At 42.2% G+C, this 16,617-nt stretch overlaps 2 protein-coding genes across 3 annotated transcripts; one reads left to right on the top strand and one right to left on the bottom strand.

Annotated features, from left to right (window-relative positions):
• Positions 1–153: 153 nt before the first annotated feature.
• Positions 154–12,029, bottom strand: rrh (retinal pigment epithelium-derived rhodopsin homolog). Of its 2 annotated transcripts, XM_029460995.1 has the most exons (8): positions 11,975–12,029; positions 10,981–11,042; positions 9,781–9,971; positions 8,795–8,894; positions 2,837–2,990; positions 1,327–1,495; positions 601–779; positions 154–466 (listed from the first exon to the last, which is right to left on the bottom strand). In XM_029460995.1, the coding sequence occupies exons 1-8, from the start codon at positions 12,004–12,006 to the stop codon at positions 361–363; spliced, it is 993 nt and encodes a 330-aa protein (XP_029316855.1). In that variant the 5' UTR covers positions 12,007–12,029; the 3' UTR covers positions 154–360. The 2 variants fall into 2 exon arrangements, with proteins under 2 accessions (XP_029316855.1, XP_029316853.1); XM_029460993.1 differs by having other exon boundaries at positions 10,981–12,020.
• Positions 12,030–12,358: 329 nt separating this feature from the next.
• On the top strand, positions 12,359–15,556 carry cox8a (cytochrome c oxidase subunit 8A). Its single transcript, XM_029460796.1, has 2 exons — positions 12,359–12,570; positions 15,179–15,556. Exons 1-2 carry the CDS (start codon positions 12,454–12,456, stop codon positions 15,272–15,274), a joined length of 213 nt encoding a protein of 70 aa, XP_029316656.1. The 5' UTR covers positions 12,359–12,453; the 3' UTR covers positions 15,275–15,556.
• The last annotated feature ends 1,061 nt before the right edge of the window (positions 15,557–16,617 follow it).

Here is a 16,617-nt window from a genome sequence, read left to right as displayed (position 1 = left end):
TTAGAGGTCTAATGTCTGCAGCACAGAACATGTGGGAAACAAAGAGTAATGGGTTTTCCTGTTCTTGCTTTGGCTTTTTTCCAAGCACAGGATGTGATTCTGTCAAGCAGTTGAAGAATGCAGTCCTTACACAGAAAGCATTTTATTGTCCGTTTGTTATTGAAGTACCGAGAACACAAACAATGACAACAATGTCACAGCAAGTGGAATGTACACAGTAAACACCACAGTGCAGATTATTCAACAGAAAAAACTGCTAGAATAGAGAGAAAAACACTGAGAGTGATTCACGTTATTTCATCATAGCAGTCTTCTATACATGGTTTTAACAATACAATGTGATGCTGATGCAATTTCACCTCACTGAGTCAGGGGTTGTTGGGAGGTTGTCATGGCAACCTGGGTATTGATGGTGATTCGTTGCCTGGTTTGGCATCGGATCATCCCTATGATGGCTCTTCTGAACCTGCAGGAAAAGATAATCCGCTCACTATCACAGTCAAACACAGTACAACAAAAAAAACTGCCACTCACAAGCAACAAGTACATCCACACATACATGAACTATTATCAAAGAATAATGCTCAGGAAAAGACTCACTTTCTGTTGGCAATAACATAAATGCAGGGGTTGTAAAAGGTGGAGGACTTGGCAAAGAGTGGAGCGATGATAGCCATGGGTGCAGGGATGGTCTTGGGGTCACCAAATGATGCCCAGAGACACACGATGGAGTACGGAGACCAGGCCACCAGGAACATGGCAATCATTACTATGGACATCTGCAAAAAACATAGCAACACAGCTTTCATATGATACAGCCAGAATAGTGTTTATAATGTAATGTAGAGAGTTCAGAATACATATTGAAACAGCCGCTGCGGCAGTCCAGTATCTGCACGTGATCTGATGAGCCAAATACAGACGCTCACAGTCCAGTTAATTACTGTTAGATGGAACTAATTATATGGTTCCTAAAAATACATTTTGGGTCACAGTAGCCTGATAAAGTGTGAGTTGTTACACTGCCAGTGAAGGCTACACTGATTCAAATTAGATACAGATGCATGTGAGACAAACGACCAAGAAATGTGTCTGTAACACATCCAGGGGACAGGGGTTCACGTCACATCATGCAACACTGCACACTGGAAGCATTTCACAAGTAGTACATTACACAAGTAGTACATGCAGGGAAAACATTAATTGATTCATTGATTGAGAGTCAATCAAACTTTTTTTTCACCACTAAAATGATGGTCTTCACTGTAAGTAACTAACTCAGTAGAGGAGAAGAAAGAAGAGTGAGCTGGATGGATCAGTTTTCACCTTGGTGACATCCATCTGATCTGACCAGTCGACATTGATGCTGTCCAGGCAGTTTCTGGCTTTGTATGTCCTCACAGTGACTGACACGTTGTAGTAGCAGTAAAGCATGGCAGTCAGAGGCAACACAAAGTTCACAACAATCACAGCCATCGTGTAAGAGATGAAGGAGCTGTGGAAGAGAAGCTGAGGTACTTATAGTGTCTTCTCAAACAATATTCTACTGCATTATATTTGATCTTGGCAGACTTTTAAAAAATAGTTTCAAATCCTTTACATTCAATTAGAATTTGCTTTGTTGCATTGGCTATAGTTAAAGACAGTATAACCAAAGCAGGTGCAGGTTTACAATCTAAGTGTGAAGATTCAGAATGTAGGAAAAAACAAAACGACAAAATACTAAACTATATTTACTCTATACAATACAACTTTACTACAATATACAGCATACAATACTACACTAAATACTTTGCATTCTTAATTCTTCATATTATAGATTATAGATAGATAGCCTATTATCATTCCTAATCAAATCCTTACACAATAATAACTATAATAAAACTTAACTAACTAACTAACTAACTAACTAACTAACTAACTAACTAACTAGCTAACCAGTGGTAACTATTTATTCCCTTTAATTAATAATTATCAATAATTATTCCATTGTTGTTAACAGGGGAATTAAGCATTACTAATAGTGGTAGTAGGAATGTATAGTAGCACCAGCAGTAGTAATAGCAGCAGTGGTAAGTATAGTTATGTGGGAGATATATGGTAGAAAGTGGTAGCAGCACTTATCACAGTAGTGAAATAGCGTAACACGATAGTTTCGAGCAGTGTCTATACAAGCTAGCTCACTTGAGCCCATCCATTTAAAATGTTCTACATATGCACAGTGTGTTCCAGCATTGTCCAGAATTACTGGATTATTATTTGTTAAATGATTCTTAAACATAAATGTGTCTAAAACGTATCTGCCTGTAATAACAAGAAAGTGTTTGTTCAGTTTCTGTGAGTTGTAGCTCATGATACTGCTGTGCCTGCTCTGTGCCCCCGCTAATCAGATGAACTAATAAACGGCTTAAGCTAAGACATTCTTTACATTTCAGCAGCGTAACCTGAAACCTGATAGTAATTTAGTAAAATACAAAAGCAAAAAAAAAACAAGGATGAAGCACAAACAAAACTTGTAATGTAAATGTAAACTTTGTTTGGATGAATCTTTTTGACAGTTTTATCATGGAATATAGTTTTATGTTATTATGTATGGCTTTATTTTGTGGGTATTTGTTTCCTGCATTTTGGTCATCAGTGTTGTTGATTAGGATGCACTGTTTCTATGGATGAATACATTGAACCTTTACAGAGTTGAGATACAATATTACTCAATAACAGACTATCACAGTAGCAGCAGTAGTATTTGTTTAGTCATTATTTGTGAGCAATTTTCCTAGTAATATTAAAACAAAAATGTTACAGTTAATGTCATCTGCAGTATATTGAAACTTACGCATCATTCTGTCTCCAGTTGATGGTGCATGTGGCTCCAGTGGGGTCAGGGGCATAAGCAGCCCAGCCCACTATAGGCATGGAGGACCAGAACACAGCATTGAGCCACGCTGCCAGAATAAGAAGGTTGTATGATCGCATAGTCATTTTCTGCCCTGGAGAGAGAAAGAACATGTACATTCACATCAACACCTCTCTAAAAGTGTAACCTTCATGAAGGGGGATTTATTGAAGCACTGTTGGATTACTCTTAGCTACTGCCAACAGTGCCACACTTTGAATGTGTGTGTTTTTGTCTTTATCACATTGTGGAGCCCACGACATGTTAGCACAGACACAGTGTGGGGTCCAAAATCTTGGTGGGTATCAAAAACCCGAACCCCACAAAAATAAACTTAGATTCATTGAAAAGAAGGTCAAAATAATGCCGTAGGAAGTTTTTAGGGTTGAACCCAGAATGTGCTATGATCAACATAGTGTGTATAGGTGTGGTAACTCAGTACCTGCCCCTGGTGGCAACACACACATGCCATTGTGAGAATACACACTTGGCTAAAAAACGCATGTGTAGGCAGCCAACTTCCAATGAGACATTGAGTACATGATTTTCTTTATAAAGCCATGGTCGAACCATACACCCCAGCACGTTCACTTCGCTTTGCATCTGCAAATCGGCTCGCCACTCCCTCACTACGAGTGGGACCCAGATTCCCCTCAAGCAAAACCCGCCTGTTTGCTATCCTGGCTCCAAAATGGTGGAACAACCTCCCCATTGATGTCAGGACAGTAGACAGTCTTCACACCTTCCGTCGCAGACTGGAAACTCACCTGTTTCGACTGCATCTCGGCCAATGAAGAAATTAAAATAACTGTTCTTTGTATGTTACACTTATATTGGTATTGGTTTGGCTTATTTATAGTCAATAGTTGAATTTGTATTCTATTGTTTCTGTATGTTGCACTTCAAACTGGCTTATTTTAAGATAGTGTTCTACACTTAAACGATTCAAGCTATTGTACTATTGTACAAGATTCTTGCTGTTTGGAGTTGTATCCCCATGAGTTGGAGTTGTATCCCCGCTCACTCGTCTCTCCGTCTGTGTTTCTCTCCATGTCTGCCGCTCACTCGTCTCTCCGTCTTCTTTCCCTGTATCGCTAACTTGTCTAATCGCTAATCGCTTTCCGTCAGTCACTCGCCTCTTACCTCTCATCCGTCTGTATTCAGAGTCGCAATGTTTGCCGCCTGGAATTTGCACTTTTTGTACGTCACTTTGGACAAAAGCATCAGCTCAATGAACTGTAATGTAATGTAAAAGTCCATCCATCCATCGTCTACCGCTTATTTGGGGTCGGGTCCCAGGGGCAGCAGCTCCAGTAAGGAACCCCAATCTTCCCTTCTCCGGGCCACACCCTCCAGCTCCGACTGGGGGATCCGGAGGCATTCACAGGCCAGTGAAGAGATATAATCTCTCCGCCGAGTCCTGGGTCTTCCCCGGGGTCTCCTCCCAGCCGGACGTGCCTGGAACACCTCCCTATGGAGGCGCCCAGGTGGCATCCTTACTAGATGTCCGAACCACCTCAACTGGCTCCTTTCAACGTAAAACATTTCGGCCACATGTACCCGTGATCTCGTTCTTTCGGTCATGACCCAGACTTCATGACCATAGGTGAGGGTAGGAACGAAGATCAACCGGTAGATTGAGAGCTTTGCCTTCTGGCTCAGCTCTCTTTTCGTCACAACGGTGCGGTAAAGCGACTGTAGTACCGCTCCCGCTGCTCCGATTCTCCGGCCAATCTCTTGCTCTATCGCCCCCTCACTCGCGAACAAGACCCCAAGGCACTTGAACTCCTTCACTTGGGGTAAGGACTCATTCCTTACTCAGAGTAGGCAATCCACCGGTTTCCTGCTGAGAGCCATGGCCTCAGATTTTGAGGTGCTGATCCTCATCCCAACCGCTTCACACTTGGCTGCGAACCGATTCAGTGACTGTTGAAGGTCACAGACCGATGATGCCATAAGGACCACATCATCTGCAAAGAGCAGCTATGAGATCCTCAGGCCACCGAACTGCAACCCCTCTCCTCCACAACTATGCTTCGATATCCTGTCCATGAAAATCACAAACAGGATTGGTGATAGAGCGCAGCCCTGGCGGAGGCCAACCTTCACTGGGAACGAGTCCGACTTACTGCCGAGTATCCGGACACAACTCTCGCTTTGGGCGTACAGGGATTGGATGGCCCTCAGAAGTGACCCCCTCACCCCATACTCCCACAGCACCTCCCATAGTATCACCCGGGGGACCCAGTTATACGCCTTCTCCAGATCCACAAAACACATGTAGACCGGATGGGCGTACTCCCAGGCCCCCTCCAGGATCCTTGCGAGAGTGAAGAGTTTGTCCATTGTTCCACGACCAGGACGGAATCCGCATTGTTCCTCTTCAATCAGAGGTTCGACTACCGGCCGAACCCTCCTTTCCAGTACCTTGGAGGAGACTTTACCAGGGAGGCTGAGAAGTGTGATACCCCTGTAGTTGGCACACACTCTCTGGTCCCCCTTTTTAAATAGGAGAACCACCACCCCGGTCTGCCACCCCCTAGGCACTGTCCCAGACTTCCACGCAATGTTGACGAGGCGTGTCAACCAAGACAGCCCCTCAACAGCCAAAGCCTTCAGAATTTCTGGACGGATCTCATCAACCCCTGTGGCTTTGCCACTGTGGAGTTGTTTGACTACCTCAGTGACTTCCAACAGGGAAATTGACAATGGTCCCCCATCAGCTTCCAGCTCTGCCTCTACCATAGAGGGCGTGTTAGTCGGATTCAGGAGTTCCTTCCACTGCCCGATAACCTTCTCAGTCAAAGTCAGCAGGGTCCCACCCTTGCTGTACACAGCTTGGATGGTTCCCCGCTTCCCCCTCCTGAGGTGCCGGGACAGGGGCTTCCTCCAGACGTTCTCAGTTCACCCGCACTACCTGTTTGGGCTTACCAGGTCTGTCCAGAGTCTTCCCCCACCCCTTGATCCAACTCACCACCAGATGGTGATCAAATGACAGCTCCGCCCCTCTCTTCACCCGAGTGTCCAAAACATGCGGCCTCAGATCAGATGATACGATTACAAAATCGATCATGGACCTTTGGCCTAGGGTGCTCTGGTACCACGTACACTTATGAGCATCCTTATATTCTAACATGGTGTTTGTAATGGCCATTCCATGACTAGCACAGAAGTCCAACAACAACCGTTCGGGTTTAGATCAGGGAGGCCATTCCTCCCAATTACACCTCTCCAGGTGTCCCCATCGTTTCCCACAAGACTACGGAGTCCCCTACTGGAGCCCCCTACAGGGCTCCATTCAGGGTCTCCAAGAAGGCCGAATACTCCGAACGGTTTGGGGCATAGGCACAAACAACAGTCAGAGATTTTCCCCCCTATAACCCGAAGGCATAGGGAGGCGACCCTCTCGTCCACCGGGGTGAACTCCAACGTAGCGACGCTCAGCCGGGGACTTGTGAGTATCCCCATACCTGCCCGACGCCTCACACCTTGGGCAACTCCGGAGAAGAATAGAGTCCAACCCCTATCCAGGAGTACGGTTCCAGAGCCAAGACTGTGCGTAGATTCCGGCTCCTTCCCCCACAGAGAGGTGACGTTCCACGTCCCCAGAGCCAGCCTCTGCTGCCCGGGTCTGGTCCGTCGAGGTCCCTGACCATCACTTCCACCCGTGTGACAGCGCACCCGACCCCAGCGGTTTTTCCCATGAGTGGTAGGCCCACAGGATGGATGGATGGGAGGCACCATGCAGCTTCTTCGGGCTGTGCCCGACCGGGCTCCGTGGCAAACCCGGCCACCAGGCGCTCGCTGTCGGACCCTCCCTCTGGGCCTGGCTCCAGACGGGGGCCCCAGGCTTCCTCCGGGCAGGTTCTCTCCTTTCCTTTCCCTTTTCATGAAGTCGTTTTGATGAAGAGTGTAAAAGTGCAATTCAAAAATATTTTGACAATATTTATTGTCACTTAACATTGATTTATACAGATATATATATATATAATACTGTAGATATGTATAATGTTCTTCTCGGGCTGCATCTACAAATAAAATAGAGAAAATACTGGAAAATATTGGGCTCTGAGACCATTCAGTTCAGACTTGAGTGGGTATGTTTGGTCAAAAACGTTGTGTTTTGTATCATAGTGGCGTTTCACATTGCCACCACACCACAGTCTCTGAGCATATGAGACACCCTGGTTTTGTGCTCCCAGTGGGAAGGATGAACATGAATGAGTCTGTCCATTCTGGGTTGAAAGCTCCACATTACTCTTCTTAGAGAACACCATGTGTAGTTATTTTTCTCTCCCTGTCTGCCGCTCACTCGTCTCTCCGTCTGTGTTTCTCTCCATGTCTGCCGCTCACTCGTCTCTCCGTCTTCTTTCCCTGTATCGCTAACTTGTCTAATCGCTAATCGCTTTCCGTCTGTCACTCGCCTCTTACCTCTCATCCGTCTGTATTCAGAGTCGCAATGTTTGCCGCCTGGAATACAGATATGATTGGCTGAGTAGTATCACGTGAGATGGCTTATCTCTCATGTAATTGGTCTGTGAGTTTCCTGAACCGATAAACCAGTGCCGTAAAAAGGAGAAAAGCCGCGCCGGTTAAAATAGAAGCGCCCCGTCAAAATTGATAATCCCTTAATAATTTATTGATTATAGGTCCGGGTCCATATAGGTCAGCGTATTGGTCCGGACTCAGACCGCGGTCCGCCTGTTAGTGACCTATGCCCTAAACGATAAAGGTCAATGGAATCTGAATTATTGGTTAAATACTGTCCGAGTGATGTCAAACGACTTAATGCAAATTATTATTATTCATATCAGTTGTCACATGTATTGTCAAAATGGAGTCTGTAGAATGAATTAACATATTCTGTTACATGGGTTTAATAACACTTGTAGCCTTAAAGTTGGTGTTTATCGACTTTTGTTCCTCAAATAACATTTCCAAAGCAGTTCCATGGAGAAATGCAAAATTATTTATTTGTTTAACTGTTTTACAGGTCAGTAGCCTTTCAAGAAAAAGATATGGGAGAAGAAGGAGATCCATGCTGTTGAGAAGTACATGATGTCCTTCATCACTACATGCAAAAGTCATACGTTCAATTCATCCAGTGACCCAAGCACATCAAGAAACATCTGTCAACCTGACAACCTCTGTCCAATAATAATGCTGAATTTAAATTGTGATACTTTTAGTGTGCACTGAATACTACTTTTCATATGAATGAATAGAATATCTATTGATTGACTGAAAAGCTCTATATTAACATTGTATAGCTTAAATCCAAATGACAATACTATGGTTGACCTAAATAGGGTATTGCTGAGGACCAAAGGCAGTGCAGTGTGGAGTGTGTGCTCTTGAGTTATATGAGACATATTTTTCAGTAGTGTGTTATACACACTGTGTAGTGTAATGACAGGGGGGGAGCCCTATTACGTGTTAGATTGCCTAACGGCATGCTGGGTACAGCTCACTCTCCCTCGATGTATGTGTGAGCTCTTGCACCCAAATGAAGTGTATACTCTAGCACGGCTAAGGGATGCACCTATGTCATGGCGGGTGTGTTGCTCAGGACCCAAGGGAGCGCAGTGTGGAGTGTGAAGTTGTTTGGATGAGCTGTTATCAAGAAAGCTACAAGCAGCAATACCTCCACTCTCTCACACTCTCTCTCACACTCTCTCTCTCACACACACACACACACACACACACACACACACACACACACACACACACACACACACACACACACACACAGTATCATGTCCAAGGACACTTCGACATGCGGACTACTGCTCTACCTCCTGAGCCTGAGAAGCATTTCAACAATATTATTGAAGAGGACAAAAATAGGATTTTAAAAAGTGGAATTCCGCCCTTGCATGGAGAGCAGTGAATAGATACCTATGTCTGGTCTGCAGATGGTGAGGTAGCGGTCGATGGCCACCACAGTCAGCAGGCCGATACTGGCCATGCCAAAGAAGATGTTGAGAGCTGCATAGATCTAGAGACAAAAACACAGACACGTTAAAAAATAACAGATAGTTTATGATAATGGCCCTTTTCCTGCAATTATAATAAACCTTGTTGTCTTGAGATTTATTGGTTAAAACTAGTTGCATATTTATGATAAAGGTAGTAAAAAAAACACATCATGTCTGGTATCATGTTAAAAAAAAAAAAAAACTATATATATTCTGTTTCACACTATATATATATATTTTTTTTTTCTTTTGTTGGAGATGGAATAATCGTTTCTAATTGTTTCAGCTCTAATTTTAACTATAGTATAACAAATGAATTTGAAGAGAATCTAAATAAAGAATTCTGACTCTGATTTCACCACATCCAATAATCTGCTGTATGTCTATTGTTAGAAGTATTGTAAAGGAAACCTGATTCAGTGGAAGGATAACAGGATTGTTTGAGGAAAGCTAACATAGATCAGAACTATCGACCCACTACAGTCAGTACTTTGACTGACTGAATACATGTGAATAGATAATGATATTTTACGTGAACTTTTCCTTAGAGACACATATGTCCCTGAAAACAGAGTGAGTGTGTAAACATTTTTGACAAATCGGTTGTAGCAAGGAACACAGTAGGTACTGTACTGCACAGTTTAAACTGTATCATATAGCTCAATATTGCTGTGGACTGAGGAAAATCATAATCAAAGAGTAAGGAATTAAAAACATTTTGATATTCCATTTGTAATTTGCTGACATGCTCACACAGTAAACCAGTCAGTGTGCACTGTATACAGAACATACACCACCCCTAATCTCAACATTACATTTGGTGCCATTTATGTGACTTACATTGTAGATGTAAATTGTTCTATCAGTGAAATAATGCACATGTGAGGGCACTCACATTCCACCCACCTGACAACCCGTGTAGCCAAATTTCCAGCTGCCGTGGATGTCTGAGGCAGCTGACATGGGATATCCGATGCCGGCCACTCCAATGTCAGTCAAAGCCAGGTTGATTATAATAAAGTTGGTGGCAGTGCGCAGCTCCTTAAACTTCACAAACATCAGCAGCACCACAATGTTGCTTGTTAAACTTACGATACCTGAGAGGTGAAAAGAAGTCGGAGTAAAGTGTCACAATGTGGGATGTAAAAGTCACATTTGCAAACACCTAATGCTATTCAGTCACAGTGACGAAAGAGTAAAGTCAAATCAAGTCAATAACTCTCATAAACAAGTGAGTATCAATAAGAAAATCATCTTCTTCAAATGTGATTCTTGATGGTAATTCTTAGACTCATTGCATGTTGTTTATTTTTTGAATGATTATATAAGACCATATAGATCACACCGGGTGCATTGCATTGTATTAATTTCAGGAAGTCAAATGTCTGCTGTGAAAAACATTTTGGGAATGTAAACAAACAAGAGAGCTCGGATGCGAGAGACAAAACAACCTGCCGTTGCTCATCATATGAAGAACCTGATCTCATTTTCAGTTCAATTGTTCTGGCTTCCAAAGGGGTCATGATAGAAAAGCATTTGGATCCACTGCACTGCAGCTTTAAGACTCACTTAGAAGAGTTAACAGGTTCACTTCATTTCTACTGTTGGTTATATTTCACTGTCTTAAGGAAGTTGCCATAAGAGAAATTCAAAACTAGGATTTCAGAAACATAAAAACCTCCGTAATGGAATACAGTGACAAGGCCTGGTCAAGTTACACGCATATATATATATATATATATATATATATATATATATATATATACCTCGCAGAATAAACTCTTGACTGGGAAATGGAACGGCGACAATAAAATCACTTGAAATCATTGTTGTATTCATTCATTATTTTTTATGATTAATAAGTTTGTTACACAGCTAATAGTACTTCAAATTACCATATCTCCTCCCAGCTTACTATTGATGGTTTAAAACGTAATGTGAGATGTGTTTAAACAACTTCTGAGTGCAGGCTCCTTTGACATGCCATTGACCGTACAAGGTTCTGGAGAACATCAAGCAGAGAAATCACACTGCAACAGCACAATATTCACATTGTTCACCACTCATCATCTATTCATCTATTTATAAAGCCATGATCTTTGTTACCTGCAGTTATAAGATATCCAGCCACTATGTTGTGCTCCAGTTGGGTAAAGGCACTTTTCCCCCTGTAAAGTGCAAGATCATCTGAAATATTGACTGCAGAGTAAATTCCCATTGTCTGAGGTGTTAGAAAAAACACTAAGAAAAATGACCCTAAATTGAAGTAAACTGAATTAAACAGTCTTCACACTAACAGAAGGAAATCTACACGGGGAGGCGTTTAAAAATACACAATCTGAGCAAAAGAAATTTAGTGAGTCTGTATTGCAAAATGCTTCTTCTAACTAAAATCTGTAGAGTATTGTTGTGGAGAGGTGGGGGTGTGGAGGGGATTATTACATACCACTGTTCCCCTGTCCCCAGTTAGCAGGAGGCAGTCTGTACGTGAGCTGCACAAGAGAGGATTAGCACTCACGTGGAGTTCCTTGCAGGTTGGGCTCTGGCCAATAAGCTTTGACATTACAAAACTGAAGTGAATGCCTGAGCCTCAGCCTGAACACTTACAACCCTTACAACACATTATAAGAGAAAAAGCTACAACAATCATATACAGTAGATGGCATTATGAGATTGCCAATTTTGCAGCAACAATGTGTTTGAGGTGGAGCTAATTTAAACATATATAGTATATTATATTTGGTAGCTTAGTCCAAAAGTTCCCCAACCTGGGTGCTGGGCCCCTTCGAAGGGTCACCACTTCATGACATGATAAATAGGAAAGAAGAGAAAAGACACATTTGTTTTCATTTTAGGACTTTTCTCAAGTCTTTACTTTTTTTTTCATGAAATAAAGAATAATTATATACCTCTTGAAGGTAAATGGAAATGGAGAAATTGTTAACAACACATAGACATCTGACACGCGGCGGAGTGACCGCTGCAGGAGGAAGGGATGAGAGCCGAGATGGGAGCTAAAGTAACCCAGCTAGGACCTAAGGCTATTCCCCCACCAAGCCTGGTCCTGGCTAATGTCTGGTCGCAGGAACATAAGACTCACATGTTTACAGAGACCTGGCTCCATTGTGGCATCCCAGATCATGCTGTTCCACTTGACGGACGGACTGCAGGACAGAGCGCAGTACTGTTTACATCAAGGATGCTTGGTGCTAAAACATAGTGAAAGTTGATGGAAATTGTTCTGAAATAAAATCCTGAAAAGTAACTACAGTAGAAATAATATTTGTCAAATAAATATAGAGCAGTAAAACAGCTAAATGTACCTGTAAATTGTAACTAAACTAAAGATAACATAGGTACTCTAGTAAAGTACCTCAACAAAGTACAGTTATTAAGGAAAAATACTTTCCACCACTGAAGACTATACCGTCATCATACCGCCATGTACATCCGGGTCAGTGGGGGCGCTATGCGGCTCGCTTAACTTCCTGTGAGGAGATGAAGAGAGACGACCTTTACATTGATCCACTTCCTCTTGACAACATCATCTTCTTCACCGCTTCTTAGTAGCAGATAAACATGTCGGGGCTCCTGAGGACCGTCGCCAACCGTGCTGCTCCCGTCATGCGAGGACACACCGTCACTCTGAGGGCTAATATCTACAACAGCCCGGCCAAGGAGAAGATCGGCCCAGTTGTAAGTCTTTTGTTGGCTAGCTAGCTGCTATTAGCTTAGCTGTTAGCTGTCCTTGACTGACGAGGTCAAAATGATGTGTGTAAGTTCGGTGGGCAGAGTTAAACGTGTGTATTTCCTTATGAAAGACAACGTGTCTATTTACCTACGTAAGTGACTTAAATCGCTGCATGTCCGTTAAAATATTAAAGTCACTGCTCCTTATATTCTGACAGTTCTCATTCCTTCACCGAGTTAACGTCAGGCCCAAGCTAACACAGTCCGGTAACTTTGTCCTGTATGAAAGTAACGCCGTGTCAAAATGTGTTCGGAAACTGTTGTTAATTATGACTGATGTTCAGGGACAGTGGGGTGGTCACATGCTACCACCGTACTGGTTACAGTGTTCATCTCTAAATCCTGGTTACCCTACCTTGTCTTCACACACACAGAAAACATTTTGGAATGGAAATTAAGGATTTGAATCTTTCGTACACAGCAAAGCACAAAGAGAGCAGTGTTGGGAATCGGTGCTATGCTCAAGGGCACCTTGGCAGTGCCCAAGAGGCAAACTGGTCCCTTCGGTTCTGGTTCCCAAGCCAAGTCCCCATGGACTGAGCTATGGTCAACTGACATTTTCTTAAGAAATTATATTTAAAAAAAAATCTTATTCTCATTCATTTACCGTTTCTTAGTCCCACGTAATGTACATTGAGTGCTATTAGATACTGTAGACACCAATCAATAACCTTCACAAGTCTCTCCCTAGCTTTCTGTTTTCTCAAACCTCACCAGCGTATACCTGCATTCATATGATATCCGATAATGGAATGAGCCGCCAAAGCTGTTGGAAGTTGACGAGCCTGCATTTGTATTATAAACAAAACAATACTCTTTGAAATATGCCAATTCTCAAATTACATAATCACCTGACCTGCCAACCACCAACCGTCTGCATTATAGCACAATTATTGTCAGGACAGAGACTAAGACTGAGATGAAGAGTGAGTGTGTCTGTGTGTTTCAGAAGATAATGGATTAGGAAGCCTTTTTTTTTCCTCCTCAATGAAAGTAATACCAGCGACTGTCCCACCATTGAGAATTTGGTTGGACTAGAGTATATCGACTAACCGAGCCGAAGATGCCAGCCCTGTCAATTCAATTTATCGACTTTCATTGGAATCAGAAAATGCACTGTTTATCTGTTGTTTATCTAATTTATGTGCACGTTTCAGTGTGTACTGTCTACTTTGCGCATTCACATTCTCTCCTCCGCTCTGTTTTGGGCGGCGCTTCACACGCGCACGTACCTACAGTCAGAGTGGAGGAGAGGACTAACTAACTAACTAAATAGAATATGCGCCACGTAATTGAATTATCTGAAAACATGCTATATTGTAATGTATATTATCAAGATATGAACCACCTGCTGCCGCTATAACCGTCCTGCAAGGCTTCATACCAAAAGTTTACAGGGTGCCTCATTAATGTTGCCTGGCTCCTATTATCGTTGGGTTTCAATCTGGAAGACTGTATCACCGAATATGCTTTTTCGCTTTGACTCCAAATCCTCCACCAACGCGGATGACTTGTCAACTCTGCTCCCTCGTCTCGTGTGAAAGCTGATTACTCTGTGCTGATGTACTGAGCAGACACTTTCACGTTATAATTGTAGTGTCTGTCGTCATTGAGCTTGTATATGACAAATTCTAGTGTTTTTATTGATGAGTGTGGGCGCTGATTAGCGGGAAATTAACAAAATTGGTTTTATTTCTGAAAAAAAGAAAAGGAAAAAAAAGCTTACCGGAAGTGAGGTGTTAGACATGTAAGGTAATCGGTGTGTGCCCAAGCCGAGCCCATGTCCACCCGTACAGAAACAATGCTTCTCACTGGGCAGAGGGAAGTCTATGGAACAACTATTTCTCTAGCCCAAAGTAAATATTCTGCCGCTGTTTTAAAAAAGGCACGGTAGGTGCCAGAGGGTCAAATAGGTATCGGTTCAGCAACATTCGGGACTTGATTACTAGTATATTAATGTGAATGTCAGTGTTGTTATTGTGCACCAGCTTGCTGAGAGAACTTAACCAGACAGACGAGCTTTGGCCTGCCATCAAGTTTCTAATGGATTGACATTAGTGGCGGCTGATGTGACCTGCCTCCAGCAGCGTTTGTCATGCTGAATGGTGAAAGTAATGGTAAGCGCTGGCTAAAAATGCTAGCTGTTAATTTAGCCTTTATTTATACAGGAAGCATTGTAGAGACACAGGGTCTCATTCTCAAGAGAGACCTGATCAGATGGTAACAGTACCATACAAACTTACATGACACTAATCACAGAGGCAACGAGAGAGAGAGAGAGAGAGAGAGAGAGAGAGAGAGAGATCTGAAAAGCATTCTACAAAAAACTCCGGCACATTAAAAAAATATATATTTTTTTTATGCGAAACTACAATTTTAAAAGTTTTAGGCCCAAATACACAAGAATGTTGCTCCTGAAAAATCCTTTAAGTTCATCCTTTAATTTCAAATTGAGTGAGCAGGTTAAACAGCCTTTGACAAACTTAACGAGGTGCGATTAATGGATTTTATGGAGGAGTGAAGATACTGATCGTCTGCTCTGTCTGTTGTCCAGGAAACTGTCATTGCAATGAGCATGTTCTCCTTGGCCATCCTGGGACCAGCTGGATGGATCCTGTCCCACTTGGAGGAATACAAGAATAAAGAATAAAGTGGACATTTCAACAGTCTCATACCTCATGTCTCCAGAGACAACCTGGGACCATCAATATGTTCTGCTGCAGAGAAGAACATGGAACAAGTTTTACCATCACTCTCTACCTCTCTGACAGTCCACTCCACATCCCACATAGAAAGCAAACTGACTCTGTGCTGTAGCTCTTCCCTCTTAAACAATATGTTACAAGATTAAACTTAAAAACAATTATGTTGCTTGTTGTTTATGTTTCTTGTCTGAATATTCTTTGGATAAAACTTTTTATTTAAAACATTACAGAATCTTTTTTTGATAAATATGTGAGTTTACACTTTTAAGATGGTTTTGATATCCCAATGTTTGAATAAGTTACAATGTTTAATGCTGAACTCAATGTAATATCTTCTGATAGAAAAAAGGAGATTAGTAAAGATCCACTGATGCTGCTGCAGGGTAACCACAATCTAGATACAATGAGGAAGATCCTTTAATTGGATAAAAGTAGTAATGAAAAGAGATGCCATCTTATTTGACTATTGATGTGATGTACTTTATCTGTGAGTTGTATGTTTTACTAGACTGACTAAAAACTAGTCGTAGTGGCTGTTGGTCCACAATCAAAATCAAACTTTAAATCAAAAGTCCACTGATGAAGATGCAATGTATGCCGGCAAGAGAAATCCATTGTCCCAGCAAAGTGTTTTTGAGCTTTATTTATCCATTGCAGGGAACCAAACAAAGAAATCATGACCCCTGCTGCCACTCTTGCTAGTTTTAAAAAAACTAAAACAAGGACCCTCCCAGGTGCATGCTGGTCCTATACCTGCCCACCTGTACCACCATAGGTGCCTGGAGTACTTCCCAATTCCCCCATAGCAAATCAAAAAACTAATAAATAGCTTCTACACTGGTTATTTTATTTGTATAAACTGTGATGCATTTAACAGAGAATTACTACATTACGATTATACTAACATTGTGTAACATTACACATGCATTGAGTAAGAAAGTTTCATATAAATTAAGTCCATGGTTAGAAAATATTTATTTAAGAAAACATGGTGCTCAGGCTACAGCGGAGAAGAGAAACTCATGGTGGCCTAAAGTGTTTGTACATGGCACATTAGTGTAGGCCCAGTTTAATATGCAACTCAAATTTTACACACGTTTCAGGGGGTCCTTGAGCAGTTACACTTTCAGTTTGGGGGTCCCTGTTCTAGATTAATGACCCAACTGTAATATACATTTAGTGACCCGGATCTGAGATGTCCGAATGATTCCAGATGTCCCAAAAGACATTTTGTCATAATTTGATGATAGCAATAAATACAGACACTTTAAAGTATGATCAGCTTTTT

Source organism: Cottoperca gobio, chromosome 22 (assembly GCF_900634415.1).
Source record: "Cottoperca gobio chromosome 22, fCotGob3.1, whole genome shotgun sequence".
Lineage (NCBI taxonomy): Eukaryota > Metazoa > Chordata > Actinopteri > Perciformes > Bovichtidae > Cottoperca > Cottoperca gobio.
The sequence above is the reverse complement of the archived record's forward strand: the minus strand, read 5'-3'. Positions and strand labels throughout refer to the sequence as shown.